Source organism: Tenrec ecaudatus, chromosome X (assembly GCF_050624435.1).
Source record: "Tenrec ecaudatus isolate mTenEca1 chromosome X, mTenEca1.hap1, whole genome shotgun sequence".
Lineage (NCBI taxonomy): Eukaryota > Metazoa > Chordata > Mammalia > Afrosoricida > Tenrecidae > Tenrec > Tenrec ecaudatus.
The window spans coordinates 126260288-126276915 of NC_134548.1; the positions used below are offsets into that span (position 1 = coordinate 126260288).

The 16628-nt window shown below is 41.7% G+C and overlaps 1 protein-coding gene and 1 pseudogene across 1 annotated transcript in view; both read left to right on the forward strand.

Annotated features, from left to right (window-relative positions):
• Positions 1–16628, forward strand: part of NKAP (NFKB activating protein) — a 22128-nt gene continuing 5500 nt past the window's right edge. The window contains exons 1-8 of the mRNA XM_075538771.1: positions 1–532; positions 3140–3220; positions 4908–4975; positions 5389–5529; positions 10623–10686; positions 12457–12566; positions 12661–12736; positions 13880–14029. Of these exons, the coding sequence (XP_075394886.1) occupies positions 141–532; positions 3140–3220; positions 4908–4975; positions 5389–5529; positions 10623–10686; positions 12457–12566; positions 12661–12736; positions 13880–14029 (1082 nt within the window). The 5' untranslated portion in view covers positions 1–140. The remainder of the gene's footprint in view (positions 533–3139; positions 3221–4907; positions 4976–5388; positions 5530–10622; positions 10687–12456; positions 12567–12660; positions 12737–13879; positions 14030–16628) is intronic.
• Positions 733–2508, forward strand: LOC142434726 (bifunctional phosphoribosylaminoimidazole carboxylase/phosphoribosylaminoimidazole succinocarboxamide synthetase-like; annotated as a pseudogene).

The following is a 16628-nucleotide window of genomic DNA, read 5'->3' on the forward strand; positions in this document are numbered from 1 at the left end:
CCCAGATACAGGGAAGGGTTTTGCCGACGTACCAAGGATTGTTCCAAGGTTTCCTCAGATGTTCGCGGCGTTCGCCGCGGCTTCCTGAAGCCAAGTCAGCTACTGCCTTGACCCACGACTTGAGGAGACCAGTGGCAGTCATGGCTCCGGTGTCTCGCTCGCGTACTCCCGAGAAGGAGGCTCCGGGCTCCCGGGCGAGGCGTCGCAGTCCGTCGAGGAGCCCCAAGCCCACGAGAGTCTCCCGCTCTCCGCGGAGCCACCACTCTCGCTCGCACTCCTGCTCTCGGTCGGGAGACCGGAACGGCCTGAGCCGTCAGCCAGGCGGGCCCTGCCAAAGCTACCGGAGCCAGCTCTACCGCTCCCGCTCCCGCACCCGCTCCCGCTCGCGCGAGCGGCCTTGTGGGATCCGGGGCAACCTGTTCAGCTCGGTCTCCTCGTCTGCCTACTACGGCTGCTACTCGCGCCCCTACGGAGGCGACAAGCCGTGGCCCAGCCTCCTGGACAAGGAGAGGGAGGAGAGCCTGCGACAGAAGTGAGTGAGACGCCAACGCTGGAACCTCCCTCACCTGCCACCTGCTCCCGCCTCCCCTCCCCCCCCCACCCGCCCAGCCCCCCTGCCCCCGGACCCTCCTCCCACCGCCCTCCCCTGCAGGACGAGGGGTCCTTCCCTGGCTTCTTAGGGCTTGTTGAATGGTTGACAGATTGGTCGGCTGGAGGTGGTGACAGGGAGGGATGGGCCTGGGTGGCGGGAGTTGGGACGAAGTATATCCATTGGGGACGGGCAGCCCTGGCTTCTGAGGCCGGGTACCTGGGAGGACAAGGCCAGGTGCTCAGCTAAGCACCAGGGGAAGGCCCTTGAGGCAAGTCTGTGCTCTCATTGAGTGGCCAGGGTGGCATTTGGTGCCCCCACCCCCCATGTGTGTGAGGAACCCTGGTGCCACACTGGGGTTACATGTTGGTCTGCGAGCCACAAGGTCACCAGTTCGAAACCACCAGCTGCACCTGGGGAGAAGGAGCAGGTTGGAGGTTCCAGCGATTTTCAATAAAGTTACCAGTTGTATTGTTCATTTGTCACAGGAAGCAGGTATCAAAACGGCTTTCATCAAAACATGGGGGCAGGGGGGCTCAGCAGGGGGGCAGGGGGGCTCAGCAGGGGGAGACAGCTTTCCTTACTGACCAGTGTGAAATGATTCTCATTGAATGGGTGTGTACAAGAATACCAACTGGTTCTTTTCCTCAAAAAGAACTGTGGTGTCAAGGAAGGCTACAGGTTTTACCCACCCAAAGTGGAGAGATTTTTCTTTTTCCTTTTAATCATTTTATTGAGGGCTCGTACATCTCTTATCACAATCCATACCATCCTTCCATTGTGGCGAGCACATTTGTACATTTGTTGTCCTCATCGTTCTTAAAACATTTATTTTCTACTTGAGCCCTTGGTATAGGCTCCTCATTTTCCCTTCCCTGCTGCCCCCCCTCATGAACCCTTGATAATTTGTAAATTATTATTATTTGGTCATATCTTACACCGTCCGGCATCTGGGGATGTTTGTCAAGGATGATGTCAATAATGACCCACAGTTGTCTGTGGAGCCGTTCTGCCAGACTTGGGACAGATCAAACTGATCAAATGAATGTCATGAATCAGGCAATTTTGGTTGTACAGTGGTTGACATGAAGATTGAATTCGGTGTTGACGCAGACACCACAAAAATTGCTCTTGCTGATGTCGTTGATAACGATTCCTGGAGACTGGCCATTAGGGGATTGAAGCCAACAGTAACTCCTGAAGGCCTGTAGTTGATCAAGAGAAAATTATTTGTTTTTGTTTGTTAATCATTTTATTGGGGGCTCTTACAGCTCTTATAACATTCCATACATCAATTTTATCCAGGATATGTGTAGAAATGTTGCCATCATCATTTTCCAAACATTTACTTTCTCTTTCAGCCCTTAATGTCAGCTCCTCTTTCTCCCCCTTTCCCATCCTCGTGACCTGGACAAGAGAAATTTTGAGTGGGTTGCAGAGAGAGTAGAGCTGCTTCTGAATGCGGGGGTTTTAAGATATATGGGCTCAACCTCTGATCTCTGTCACAGAAAATGAAGGAGGCTTATGGAATGTTGGCATTCCATGTGAACTTTGAGTAACATCTTGCCCATAAAGGCCCAGATTAAACTGTGACTTAAAGCTGAGCATGAAGGGGGTGGTATTTCTACTGTCTTTATGGCAGGAGCAGTGGTTTGGGACCAGTGCTGTCTTGTAACAGTGCATATCGAGTGATGAACTGTCCTCCCCTCACACCAGACTGGGAGGCTCAGGAAGCTCTTTGGCTACCCAGTGGTCTCGTCTGTTTGACTATACTTTCTCCAGAAGGATCAGTTCAGTTTGCTGCTCAGATTTTTGGCTTGAACAATCATTTGGGATGGGCCAAACCGAGAGGAAGCATCTCAAATACATGGATTTCCTTGAAGCAGGCTGACAAGAAAATGCAAAAATGCCGTTTATGACTCTAGTGTTTTTTATGTGAAAACTACAAATTCCAATTTGGCTGCGGGGAAAAAAATCATGTAAGATGAAAAATTCTTAGAGCAAAGTAAAATGTTTTGAATTAAGAAAAAAAGTCGTTATCTGCTCCCCTAAAGATGCTTAAAAGTTTCAGAAACCCACAGGGACAGTTCGTCTCTGTCCTATAAGGTTGCTGTGAGTCAGAATTGACTCACTGGTGGCAAGTTTGGTTTTGTGATTCTAGAATGGCCATTCCTTCCATCGTGTTAAACTCATTGCCATCAGGTTGAGTCCGACTCATAGCAAGCCTATACTGCCCCAGTGGGCTGCTGAGAGGTAGCTTTACAGGAGTAGAAAGCCTCATCTTTCTCCCTGAGAGCAGCTGGTGGTTGAACTGCTGACCTTGCAGGTAGCAACCCAATGCATAACTATTATGTCACCAGGCACCTTCTCTTATTGCCATCAATGGAATTGTGAATTATAGTGACCCTGTAGGACAAGGTAGAACTGCCCCTGTGGGTTTCCAAGACTGTGTAGATCTTTACGGGAGTAGAAAGCCCCAGCTTTTTTTTTTTTCTGTTTTGGAATTAATACACCTGGCGGCCTTCATATTTACATACCTGTGTCTTCCAGGAGATTAAGTGAGAGAGAGAGGATTGGAGAACTGGGCGCTCCTGAAGTTTGGGGCCTATCTCCAAAGAATCCCGAACCAGAGTAAGTGGTGGAGAATATTTTGACGTACATTGTTCCATTTGTTTAAACCTGAAATCTATTGTCAGAACAGGTCAGCATGTATCATTTTTTTGTCCTTGTAATTTATTCTCCCCTACCCTTTAAATTTTGAAAACATGGAGATAGCTAAGGAAGAAAACAGGCTGCTAGTGGATTTTAGCGTGCAAACTGTGCTCTTTAAATTGTAGTGCATGAAGGTGTTTCCTTGTCATAAAGGAGTTGAATGTTAAAAGCAAAGGAAATAAGACATTTATACTATTTTGAATGTTTTTCTGCTATAACCCAGTAGCAAGCTGCGTGTTAGATACTGTTATTAAAAAGGGATTTTCCGTAGTGACTCTACGGTGCTGTTTTGGGAACTTAGATTTCCTATACTCAAAACCATCAGAAAGCAGAATGCTTTTTCCTTATTTTTTTTCTCTTTTGTGCTATTCTACATTTCTTTTCCTTCTTCTCATTTTCCATGTCAGCTTTAGGTGGAGTTGAGGCAATGTGCTTTGATAAGTAAACCTGTAATATGTAATAGGGTGATAACCAAACTCAATGCCATCCAGTTAACTCTCAGAGCAGCCCTATAGGACAGAGTAGAACTGCCTCCGAGGGATTCTAAGGCAGACAACATTCCAGAAATACTGCCGGCCCTGCCTTGAGTGGTCAACACTGCAAGTGCTGGACCTTGGCAGGGTGATAAAGCATTATCTGAAACATGCTCGATAGAATTGACTATGGTGATAATTGTACAACTCCTCTTGATATGATTGAATTATTACATGACATGTGAATGAAGTGCCAATAAAACTTTTTTTAAAGTGCTCTATAAACCTGAGTTTGTAGGATTCAAGTTGCTAGGAACCCTAAAAGTAACATTTTAGACAATGCCTATATTATTCCAGATGTGCCCCTCAGACAAAGAGATTGTATAATATAGCGATTCCCTTTCTAAATGCTTGTAGAATTTTAAGAATGCTTATTTTCAGGATTCCCAGTAAGGTAGTAAAATCTCTTTATAACTGTAGTTTTTGTTTGTTTGTTTGTTTGTTTTTTGTTTGTTTGTTTGTTTGTTTTTTTGTTTGTTTGTTTTTCTTGTTTCCCCTTCTAAGGAAACAGAAGAGTTTTGGTTCTACCATCCGTCTTTAAATCAGACTTTGCCATCAAGCTGATGCCTACTCATAGCAACCCTATAGAGCAGGGTAGAACTGTCTCTGTGGGTTTCCAAGACTGTAACTGCAGAGATGCTGGTGTTTTCAAACTACCAGCCTTGTGGTCTGCAGCCCAGCGCTGTAACCACTATGCCAGCAAGGTTCCCCATCTGCCCTTAACTTATGGGAAAAATGCTAGCAGGGTCCCTCAGTCTTCTGGTGCCCAGTTCCTTTGTCTTATGCATTCTCTTCCTCTACTTTACCGATATGGTTTCTTCTGAAAAGACAAAGCCTACGTGCTGCTTTCGTTGGGAACTCTAAAGCAGTATATAAATGTAAGTGATAGTTCAGATTTATGAAGGTAGAACCTGGAACTAAACCCTTAACAAAGGGAAGCCAGCACTTGCTCAGACCGGTCTTTGGTTAATCAAAGTTTTAAAGAAAAAGTGTAAATCCACAATTTGATACTTCATGGCGTATTCATATGTGATCACTTTGCTAATTCTTGAAACCATTTTCTTTCCACTCAGTTCTGATGAACATACACCAGTAGAGGATGACGAACCAAAGAAAAGCAGTTCAGCTTCTACTTCAGAAGGTATTTTCTAAATGCTTAGCTCTTTAATTAGGAAGTTAGAAAATAAATTTGATAGCAGAACCAGAGACTATGGTTCTACTCACATTGACCATCATCTGTTACAGTGGTTCTCAACCGTCCTAATGCCGTGATCCTTTAATACAGTTCCTCATTTTGTGATGACCCCCAACCATTACATTTTCTTTTTTTTTTTTCTTTTCTCCATTACATTTTCATTGCTACTTCATAACAATCATTTTACTCCTGTTATGAATCTGGTGACTCCTGTGAAAGAAGCATATGACCCCCAAAGGGGTCATGACCCGCAGGTTGAGACCCGCTGGTCTATTGCTTTTTATTATTTCAATTACAACAAAAAGTGATGCTCAGGAAAACCTCTTTAGAAGTTTACTTTGTCATTGCTTTCTACGTAGATGAGAAAAAGAAAAAGAAGAAGTCCGGTCATTCCAAAGAAAAGCTGAAGAAAAGGAGAAAGAAAAAATCATCCAAAAAGAAACACAAAAAGTCTTCTGATGACAGCGATAGTGACTCTGATTCTGAAACAGACTCGAGTGGTAAGAAAACCAACATGATTTTGCACACCTTTGAAAACTAGTTTTCTTATTTTAGAAGAAAGTTTTTCAAAGTAGTAGTCCAATGTTTAAAATAGCCACTGACTTTACACCAGGCCTCATGCTATGTGCACTCTATTCAGTTGCTCTTATTTAATCCATACAGTAGCTGTAGGATCTTCATAGACTAGGACGTGGGAGCACACAGCTGGCTAGGAGCCCCACACCCAGGATCATGTCATTAGGGTTCAAACCTCAGACATCAGATCCCAGAGCAGTTGTGTATAGATTGTGCAAGGCTCGTGGCACCCAGCCAAAGTTAGGGATTGAGAGTGTAAGGCACGAGCCACCAAATCAAACCATACTGGGATTGGACAGTGGAAGGATTATTTTGTGTCATTCTCCTACCCAACGGGCTCCTTTGTACAATTTCCAAAAAGGCCCGCTAGGAAGGGCCCCAGCAGGCTTTGGGCCGAATTACGGGAGCTACTCCTAGATGGAGTCATATGATAAATTAGAGAAAAATTATGATAAATTAGAGGGGGGGATTAAACTCTTTCTGTGACCTCTTCTGGCATTTAACAAGAGGGTGCCTCTTCTGGGGTTGACACATTACACAAAAGGGTTCCTTCCTCTGATGCCACCCACTATCCCTGGGTCCCACTGTCAATTCTCTTCCTCCTCTCTGCTGGAAGACTGGACTTCTGCAAGCACAAACCGGAGCATGTCAGTTTCCTACTTCAATTCCTTTGGGGATTTCCAGAGTCTATAGCTCCTTACGGGAGTAGAAAACCCCATCTTTCTCCCACGGAGTGACTGATGGTTTTGAACTGCTGACCTTGAAGTTAGCAGCTCAACATATAATCACTGTGCAACCCGGGCTCCTTCTGTAGCCCATAATCCAGGATAAAGTGTTGGTGTCGGCTTTTGCAGCCCTCCTGAGTCATTCCAGCGGACCTCAGTGAGGCAGTAAAGCCCGCTTTGGGAAACAGTGCTCTAACTAGGGCTTCTTAAACAGTTGACTCACAACCCCTTTTTGTTCGTGAAATTTGTAACACCGGCACATGTTGCCATCAACACCTCGGATTCATCTTGCATTTGATTTTGAATTACTTTTCGTTGTGCATTCAGAAACCTTTTAGTGTTGCCAACTTGTTCATGGCCCCACATTCAGTTATGCAACCCCTCTGCGATTGTGACCCACCGTTTGAAAAGCTTTCAGTGTAATACAAGGACCTCAGTCCCATGAGGTGTTTACATAAGCAGCCTTAGCAGTGACGTGTGTGTGCTTTCCTTCATACATATATCTCCCCCACAACTTTTGCTAATTCTACTTTTTACAAATGTGTAAACTTATTGACAACAATGCTACTAATCAGCTGTGCAACCTTACCCCTTTATCGGTGTGATTTTTCCATCACCCTTAACTCCTTTTCCCCCACCTGGCCACCCCAGTAACCACCAATTAACTTTTTATAAGTGTGGTTATATAGTATTTGTTCTTTTGTGATCGGCTTATTTTGCTCAGCATGTCTTCAAGCTCTATCCATACAGCAGCATGCATCAAGTATTTATTCTCCAGCTGGCTGAGTAGTATTCCATTATATGTATGTACCATGTTTTGTCTATCCGTTCATTTGTTCATGGACATTTACGTCATTTTCACCTTTTGGCTGCTGCAAAGAATACTGGTGTACAAGTCTCCCTTTCAGCCTCTACTTTCGAGTCTATAGCTAGGAGTGGACTTTCTGGGTCTGACGGTAGTTCTGGGCTTGGTTTGGTTGGTTTTTTAGGAACCAGCACACTGCTTCTCACAGTGCCTGTACTGTCTTGCATTCCCACTAGCAATGAAAGGGGTCCACTTCCCCCTCACAGCTTCACTAACATGTTATGTTCCATGTTTAGTTTTTGTGTTTATATTAGCCTCAGCCATCCAAGGGGAAGTGACATTGTGATTTTGATTTGCAGGTCCCTGATGGCTGATGACTTTATCTTTTCATGTATTGGGTGACCTTTTGAATGGCCTCTGTGGTAAAATGTCTAGTTGTCCTTTGTTTGTTTTATGATTGGGCTTGTTTTCTTTTTGTCATTAAATTATCACAGTTTTAGACATATTTTGGTTATTAGATTCTTGTCAGATCTGTGATTTTTCAAAGATATTCTCAGTCATTACCTTGTCTTCAAATTTCCCAGTTTTTTGTAAACTCTTAATATATAAAAGTTGTTCATTTTTTCCTTTAAAAATGTTAAATAATAATCTTATTGGCATATCTTACTCATTCCAATATATCCCTTCCCATACAGTTCTGTTCAATCCCGTCAGGTGGGACTATGCAAGCATCGATTCCCTTCTTCCCCTACCCTCCCCCCTCTCACCTCCCGTTCCCTCAGGGAATCATTACTCCTGTCACTGTCTCTGAGGGGTCCTCTATCTTGACTGCCATATAGTGAACGATCTTCAATGTACAAATGAACATAATGGAAATTTAACATGACCAATGAGGTATATCACATAAGAACCACAATAGTAAGGGGAGAAAATCTTACAGAACTAGAGGACAGTTATGCGGTTCATCAGTGCCACACTGCACCCTGGATTTACCCTCCATTCCGGTGTGGCCCTTCTGAGAGGAACTGTCCGGTTGTCTTGCTGGTGATCTTTTGGGGTCGCCACCACATCCACTCCCCTTTATATCGATTTGGGTGCATGTTTTTTGAACTTCTGATACCTCTTCCTGTTTATACCTCATGATCACACTGGATGGCGTGCTTCTTCCATGTGAGTTTTGCTGTTTCCCTGCTAGATGACTGCTTATTTAACTACAAGCCTTTAAGACCCCAGATGCTCAAGCTTTTGATAGCCAGCACCATCAGCCTTCTTCACTACATTTGCTTATGCACCCGTTTTGTCTTCAGAAATCATGTCAGGGAGGTAGGTATCGTGCCACAGGATTAGAACAAACCATTCTTGTACCAAGGTAAGATTTAAGTAGAGGCCCAAAGCCCATCCGCCTCTTTGTTGCATTTACACACACACACACACACACACACACACACACACACAAATAAATATGCATATATACATATTGGATTTTGGTTTTTCCTCCTACCACACTTCTGCTTGCCTGTCCTTCACCTCTCAGATCCAAATCAATTGACCAAACATGTCCAGAAAAGCTGCACCCTCCTCGCAGTCCATTTTAGAACTCTTACTGTTCCCCTATTCCCATCATTGTTGGTTCCACACTCTCCTTCCCCCATCTTCCCTTCCTGTGCCCCCCAGGAACCGTCAGTCCAGCCACTGTCTCTATAAGACTGCCTATCCTGCATTTCTTGTATAGATCAACACCCAAAGACAAAAACAAAATAATAATAAAATACAAGATTAAAACAGCAACAACATACAGATAGCTACCAACCTAACAGGGAACATGACATAGAGCCACATTCGTGTCCAAAAGGGGAGTTACCCATAAGTCCACGTTGCTGTTCCCTCAGTAAGGGATGGAGTGGTCTCATGCCACCCCCCAACCTCCCCAAAGTTATCAGTTTTTATGTAGCCATGTTTATTTGTTTTCCTTTGCTGTTTGTGCTTTCGTTATTACATAAGATAATCCCAACAGTATTGTCACTGCTTGTGCTAAAAATTTTGTGGTTTAGTTTGCGCATTCAAGTCCTTCTTCCATTTGGTATTCGGTTTTGTGTGTTATATGAAGCATAAATCCTGTTTCATTTTTCTGCATGTCAAAATCCAATTTTCCCAGCTCCATTTGTTTAATTTATTTTTTACTATTTTATTGGGAACTTGTACAACTCTTATCACAATCCATCCATATATCCAATTTGTCAAGCACATGTGTACATTTGCTGCCAGCATCATTCTCAAAACATTTGGTTTCTACTTGAGCCCTTGGGATCAGCTCCTCATTTTCTCCTCCCTCCCCCCTTCCTCACAAACTCCTGATAATTTATAAATTATTATTTTGTCATGCCTTATACTGTCCGACATCTCCCTTCACCCACTTTTCTGTTGTCGATCCCCCAGGGAGGGGGTTATACGTTGATCGTTGTGGTCAGTTCCTCCTTTCTATACTCCCCTTGCCCTCCTGGTATTGCTACTCTCATTTTTGGTCCTTAGGGATTTATCTGTCCTGGAGTCCCTGTGTTTCCAGTTCTTACCGGTACCAGTGTACAACCTCTGGCCTAGCCAGATGTGTGAGGTAGAATTAGGATCATGATAGTGGGGGCTGAGGTAGTGGGGGCTGAGGTGGTGGGGAAGCATTAAAAAACGAGAGGAAAGTTGTGTTTCGTCATTGCTATATTGCACCCTGACTGGCTCGTCTCCTCCCCGCAACCCTTTTGTAAGGGGATGTCCAGTTGCCTACAGATGGACTTTGGGTCTCCACTCCACACTCCCCCTCATTTACAACGATATGATTTTTTTGTTCTGATGATGCCTGATACCTGATCCCTTCGACACTTCGTGGTCACACAGGCTGGTGTATTTCTTTCCATTTGGGCTTTGTTGTTTCTTGGCTAGATGGCCACTTGTTTATCCTCAAGCCTTTAAGACTCCAGATGCTATATCTTTTGCTAGCCGGGCACCATCAGCTTTCTTCACCACATTTGCTTATGCTCCCATTTTGTCTTCAGCGATAGTGTCAGGATAGGGGCAGCACCATTTATTGAAGAGACTCTTCTTTCCCCATCAAATGGATTTAGCACCTTTGTCAAACATCAGTTGACCATAGATGTGTGGGATATTTCTGGACTCTCCATTCTACTCCGTTGCTGTATGTGTCTGTAGTTATACCAGAAACAGGCAGTTGCATTTATTGGAGCTGTCTAATGTGTGTGTTTGCAGGAAAAAGGTGAGGCTTTGCACTCCTAGAAAGAGTTACAGTCTTCGAACCCCATGGTAGCAGCATTATTGCATCCTACATCACTCTAATTGCCATGTTTCCACAGTCTACCACAGTTCCTGGCAAATAAAAATAAGTATTTGAATTAATTAATTTCTATATAACAACAAATGGGACAGTGGGTACCAGGGTGTTAAAAGGCTTTTTCAATTATCATGTGTTTTTAATTTGCAGATGAAGATACAAAAAGGAGAATGAAGAAAGCCAAGAAAAAGGAAAAGAAGAAGAAACGCAAATCGTTCGTTTTTTCCCCCTTATATTTTATTATAGAAATGTTTAAACTTGTATAAATTTACAAAAGTAGTGTAATGAGCCTCCATGTACTCATCACCCAACTTGAACAGTTGTAGGTAGTCTTCACTGCCTTCAATTATTTTGAAACCAATTCCAGAAAGTATTTCATCCATGAACACTTCAGCATATCTCTGTAAAAAATACTCTTTTAAAAATCATAACGGAAATAATACTCACCATACCTAAATGTTTAACATTAATTGCTCAATTTTTATCAGTGCTCTTTATCATTTGTTCAAATCAGAAGCCCAATAATGTTCATAAGTTGCAATTGGTTCATAAGTCTCTCAGGTCTCTAAATTAATAGGTTTTTCCCTCCCCTTCCTTTTCTTTGGTTCTTTCACTTTCTTATGGAAGAAGCCAAGATTGCTTGTGCTGTAGCATTTCCTGTAGTATCCATTTTACCGAGGACATCCTTTTAAAAATATATTATTTTGCTATTGTTTTTAAGAATATATACCGCAGAACATTACCAAAAGTCTGATTGTTTCTACATGTACAATTCAGTGACATTGATTGCATACCTCCAATTGTCCCCCTCCTTTTGTTAGGTGTTCCTTCCCCATTAACTTAACCTGCTGCCTCACCTTTGTTGTCTCATCTTTCAAAATGCTAATGCCACGTTGGTCCCTTATAGAGAGTTCTTAAAAGAGCACAACCATCTGGGCTCACAACAAACACATTTTACTAGTTAAGCTACATTTTTGTTTGGTGAAAAGACTTTCTGGGGATATTTTTGGTTTACGGTTTGAAGATTTTCTCCAGCAATAGTTTTGGGGATTTGTCCAGCCTCCCTAGCTCTAGGAAGTCTAGATTATGTGAGAATTCAGGATTTTGTTCTGCATTTTCCCTCTTTTGATCAGATTCTTCTGTAGAATCTTTAATCAAAACATTTAGTGATTATAGGCAGGCACCCTCCAGGTCTTCTGATCTGATGATGTTCATGGATGCACTGATTACAGTCTTAGGGTGTTCTGTAACATGTCCTTATGTCTTCTGTATTTCCTATAGATTAATAGGTGTAGAGGCTTGATGAGGTTCAGATTTAGTTTTAATATATTCAAGGAATACTTTATAGGAGATACTGTATACCAATCAGGATACAGATTATATTAATACCTGTTTGTGTCTCTTTGTCATATTAACAACCGTTAATGGTCATTACCTAGATTTATTGTTTCAGTAAGGATTGTAAAATAATGAGAGTTTAATTCTGTCTTTTCTTCTTCATTTATTATGTAGAAGAATTCTATGAAAGAAACTTAACATCATCAATTATTTGGTTACCCTGAAGGACAGTTTGTAAGGAAAAGGCTGGATACTCACTTGGTGTTTTTTGTTTACTTGTTTTATAAGTTTTCAAAATAATGAGTTTATGTAATTTTTAGTATCATTATGAGTACCAGAATTTAAACACATTTGAAATATTATAATCCATTATACTTAAAAGATTTATTAATGCTCAGATTAGTAGGGCTATTGTAAAACTATTTTATCTTGTCATTCTGCAATATGAAAACTGTCTTAATTATTTTTAAGTAATTTTTATAGAACAAAAGATAGTGTGATTAAATAAGCTAGTTTTTTAAATGAAAATTCTTAACTGGGAATTTAAATCATTTTAATTAGTCTTCCCCTGCATTATCTTGAAAAAAATAAGATGTCTTTGAATATGGGATGTGAATCAATTTGCATCAAATTATAATCACTATAGGAAAAAGTATAAGAAAAAGAAGTCTAAGAAAAATAAAAAAGAGAACAGTGATTCAAGCGCTAGAGATTCCCAAGAAGAATTTCTGGAGAATCCCTGGAAAGAGAGATCAAGTAAGGTCTTTTAATAGACTTTGACTCAGAGTAGATGAAACATTAAACTCAGCGATTAGTAAAAATATGACTTATGTGAACATCTCTTGTGCAGAGCCTGAAGAACCCTCAGATTTAATTGGTCCAGAGGCTCCAAAAACACTGGCCTCTCAAGATGATAAACCTTTGAAGTAAGTAGCAGTGTATTTACTATCTCCTAATTACCTTCCAAAGAATACGGCCCCAACTTGCCTTGCCAAGTGTAACTCTCCATACAATCATGTTTGTACTCTAGGCTCCAACTGAGCCTGACTATTACAAGTTCCTGGTATTGATTCTGGACTGTCTAACTTTGTGCCTTGTGTCCTCCCACAACAGCCTTCCTTTCTCTTCTCTGCCGTCTTTTCCCTTCCCTGCCCCCATTTTCTTCCTGTCAAAATCCTTACCATCCCCTTAAAAAGAGGGGCCATATGTGATTCCCAATAGCCCCAAAGCTACAATTAGATGTGATTTCTTCCCCTCTTTAATTTTCACAGTATTCTCTCTTCTTGTATGAAATGTACTACATAGCTACCTTATGGCACATTGGGATCCTTATTAACCTATAAACTCCCAGAGCAGAGACTATTTTTGTTTTAAACACTTTGAGTTTAATAAGTATTCAAGAAACAGTCATTGAGGGAACTGATGTCAAAGAGTTCAAGAAGGAAGAGAATGTTTGGAAACTGATTGTGGTAGTAATTTTACAATACTGCTTGATATGACTGAACTATGGAACGATATGATATATGTACTAGCTCCCAATACAATGTTTTTTGGGGCAAAAAACATTCATTTAATTGAATGAAGGGGTGGTAGCTTGCAGTGTCCCCTTGAGTGAAAGTTAGTAGTGAATAGATAATTTTTACTGTATAGCATTATTACTGTTGTTAAGTCCAAAAGTCTGTCCGTTTGAGGTATATTATTTGCCTTTTGCGTTTGTATTTTTTAAGAGAAATGGGAATAGCTGTCGGCAGCCAAAGTAAAAGTGATACCTGTAGAGATACAGTGACCCGCAGTTGTAAGCGTGAACTTGCACTCATGCGACGTCAGGTCTTTGATTCTTCCCGAGTGTCTGCTTTACAGTCCAGTGTCCACTAATTTAAAAAGTCACTCACATTGGGCCCTCTGGCGTCCTGCTGCTTGGTACCATTGTCCCTGCTGTTTTCTTGGAGAAAAATGATGTTTTGTGCTCTCTTTGGAAGATTTTTTTTAAATAATCTTTTTATATACTTGTTTTTTATTTTATTTTTCTTTGAGATGGTCTAATGGACCCTTTCTGAATTACTGTCTAGCTATGGCCACGCTCTCTTACCTGGTGAAGGTGCAGCTATGGCTGAGTATGTGAAAGCTGGAAAGCGCATCCCACGAAGAGGTGAAATTGGCTTGACAAGTGAAGAAATTGCCTCATTCGAATGTTCAGGCTACGTCATGAGTGGCAGCAGGTATGTTCTTGGCATGATTAGATCTTTTCCTTCTTTCTTCCTACCAGAATCCGAGTTCAGTGATGATTTCCATTAGGTGACCGTTTCTGATGAAACGCGCGGCACACACATTGGTTCAGTGTTGATTTGGCTCGCATTAATATGCGACTCGGCCTCAAGTGCAGCTGTATTCCAGCGCCATAGACTCGGCCTTTCTGTTGTCCCTCCTGGCGGATATTCTGCTACAGACACTGTACCCGCTGGAGGCAGTAGTTAAATTCAGATATTTCGTCACTGCTCCACGAGGAGTGTGAAGATTTCTGGTTTCTGAGTTTGACTCCAGTTCTCTGCGGTCTCGGGGTTTCTGAGAATAAGTTGCAGGAAAGAACTGACAAGCTTCAGGTCCAGCATGAGGGAATGGATCTTAAAACTGGGGAAGAGAAAGCAGAAGAGTACACTAATCTTGTCATCAATACCGAGATCCAATTGAATTTGTGATTTTTGAAAACTTTACACATTTTTTAAAGTAGGTAAATATTTTCATTGAAATTGGAGGCGGGTATTTGTAGAACAACTGAAGCATCTCTCTCACGCAGACTCCATGCTGACTCCTGGCGACCCTGTAAGACAGAGTAGAACTACCCCTGTGCGATTCCATGCCTGGGACTCTTTACGGGAATAGAAAGCCCCCACTAGGATTTTAGAATTCTGAAAACTGGCATTGGAAAACAGTATCTTGTAGAAGCAGTACAGTAAAACAAGACAAAGAAGTTAGAAGCGTAAGGACTGAGAAGGAAGAAATAAGGTTGTCATTATGAAGGATATGACTGTTAACAGAGAAAAACCAAATGTTTGGATAAAAGGCAAATATACAAAAACTACTTTATTTCTAAATGCCAGCAGCAAACAACTGGAAAACGTAAATAACCAAAAAGAAAACATTTTATAATAGTATCAGAGAATATTACAGATATAGGAATAAATCTGAGAAGCCCTAGTACCTTAGTTGTTATGTATCGGGCTGTGCACGCAAGGTCAGCCATTCGAAATCACCAGCCACTTTATGGGAGAAAGGCAGGGCTTTCTTTTCCCGTAAAGAGTCCCAGTGTCAGAAACCTACAGGGGGAGTTCTACCCTGTCCTATAGAGTCGCTATGAGTCAGCATTGATTCAATGGCAGTGAGTTTGAGTGAGGAATAAATCTTAACAAAAGACTCCTGAAACTTCTACAGGTAAAATTATAAAACATTATTAAGAGACATTGAAGAAGACCTGCTTAAATGGGATGGCCTCAGGTTCATAGTTAGGATGTTGTAAAGTTGTCAGTTCCCAAATTTACTTGTAGATTCAATGTTGCTTCAATGTAATTCACTACCGTGTTTTTCTTGGAACTGAATAAGCCGACTCACAAATTTGTATGTTAGACTAAAGAGACAATAATTGAGAGTCCTTTTGAAGAAGAAGAAAGTGAGCTTTGCCCTGACAGATCTGAGGGCTTTGGAAAGTGTGAGGGGAACAAACAGAGAGTTCAGTGGAAAAAACTAGATGGCCCAGAGCACAGCTGTGGCTGTGGGGACTTTGGTATAGGAAAGAGATGGTGTGCCAGATCAGTGGGGAAAGGATGTGCTCTGTAAATAAAGTGGGGGAAATGGTGAGCCATGTGGAAAAGGAAGAAAGTAGACCCCTCTTTCCCACCATGTATAAATTTCAGGGCAGCTAGATAAAGAACTTAATTGTCAAAAATAACTTTATCATTCTTATGAGTGCAAAATATGGGCGAATAATCTTTTATACCTGAGAGAAGGAATGTATTTCATAACCCTCCAAATCTAAACTTATTGCCATTGTGTCAATGCCGACTCATAGTGACCCTCTAGGACAGGGTATAATTGTGAAACCATAACTATTTACAGGAGGAGAAAATCCTTTTCTTAATCCTACTTAACCTTAAAATAAAACATAAATTTACCAAGATTATGAGTAAGAATATTTGTTAATCACAAGATACCATAAAGTAAGAAAAGCAAGTTATAAACTGGTAAAAGATTTTGCAATCACAAAGATAGTATTGAGAATATTTAAAGAATGCCTGCAAACAACCCAAAAGAGCCCTGGTGGTGTAGTGGTTACGCATTGAGCTGCTAACCACAAGGTCAGCAGTTCAGAACCACCACCTCAGGAGAAAGATGTAGCTTTCTGCACCCATAAGGAGTTAGTATTGGAAACTCACAGGGCCAGTTCTACCCCATCCTACAGGGCCGCTATGGGTTGGAATCACTCGATAGCAGTGAGTTTATTTTGTGTTTATAAACTAACCAAAGGAGCAAGGTGGTATAGTGGGTTATGCGTTGGGCTGCTAACCAAAAGGTCAACAGTTGGAAACCACCAGCTGCTCTGTAGGAAAAAAGATAAGACTTCCCACCCCCCATCCCCCACATAAGAGGTACAGCCTTGGAAACCCACAGGGCCAGGTCTACTACCCTGTCCTGTAGGGTCACTATGAATTGGAATTGACTTAATGACAGTGAGTTTTGTTTTGTTTTGTTTTGTTTTTTGATCAACAACCCCAAAGAAAAATGGGCAAATCACACAAGCAGGCACTGTTAGAAAAAGTAATGTGT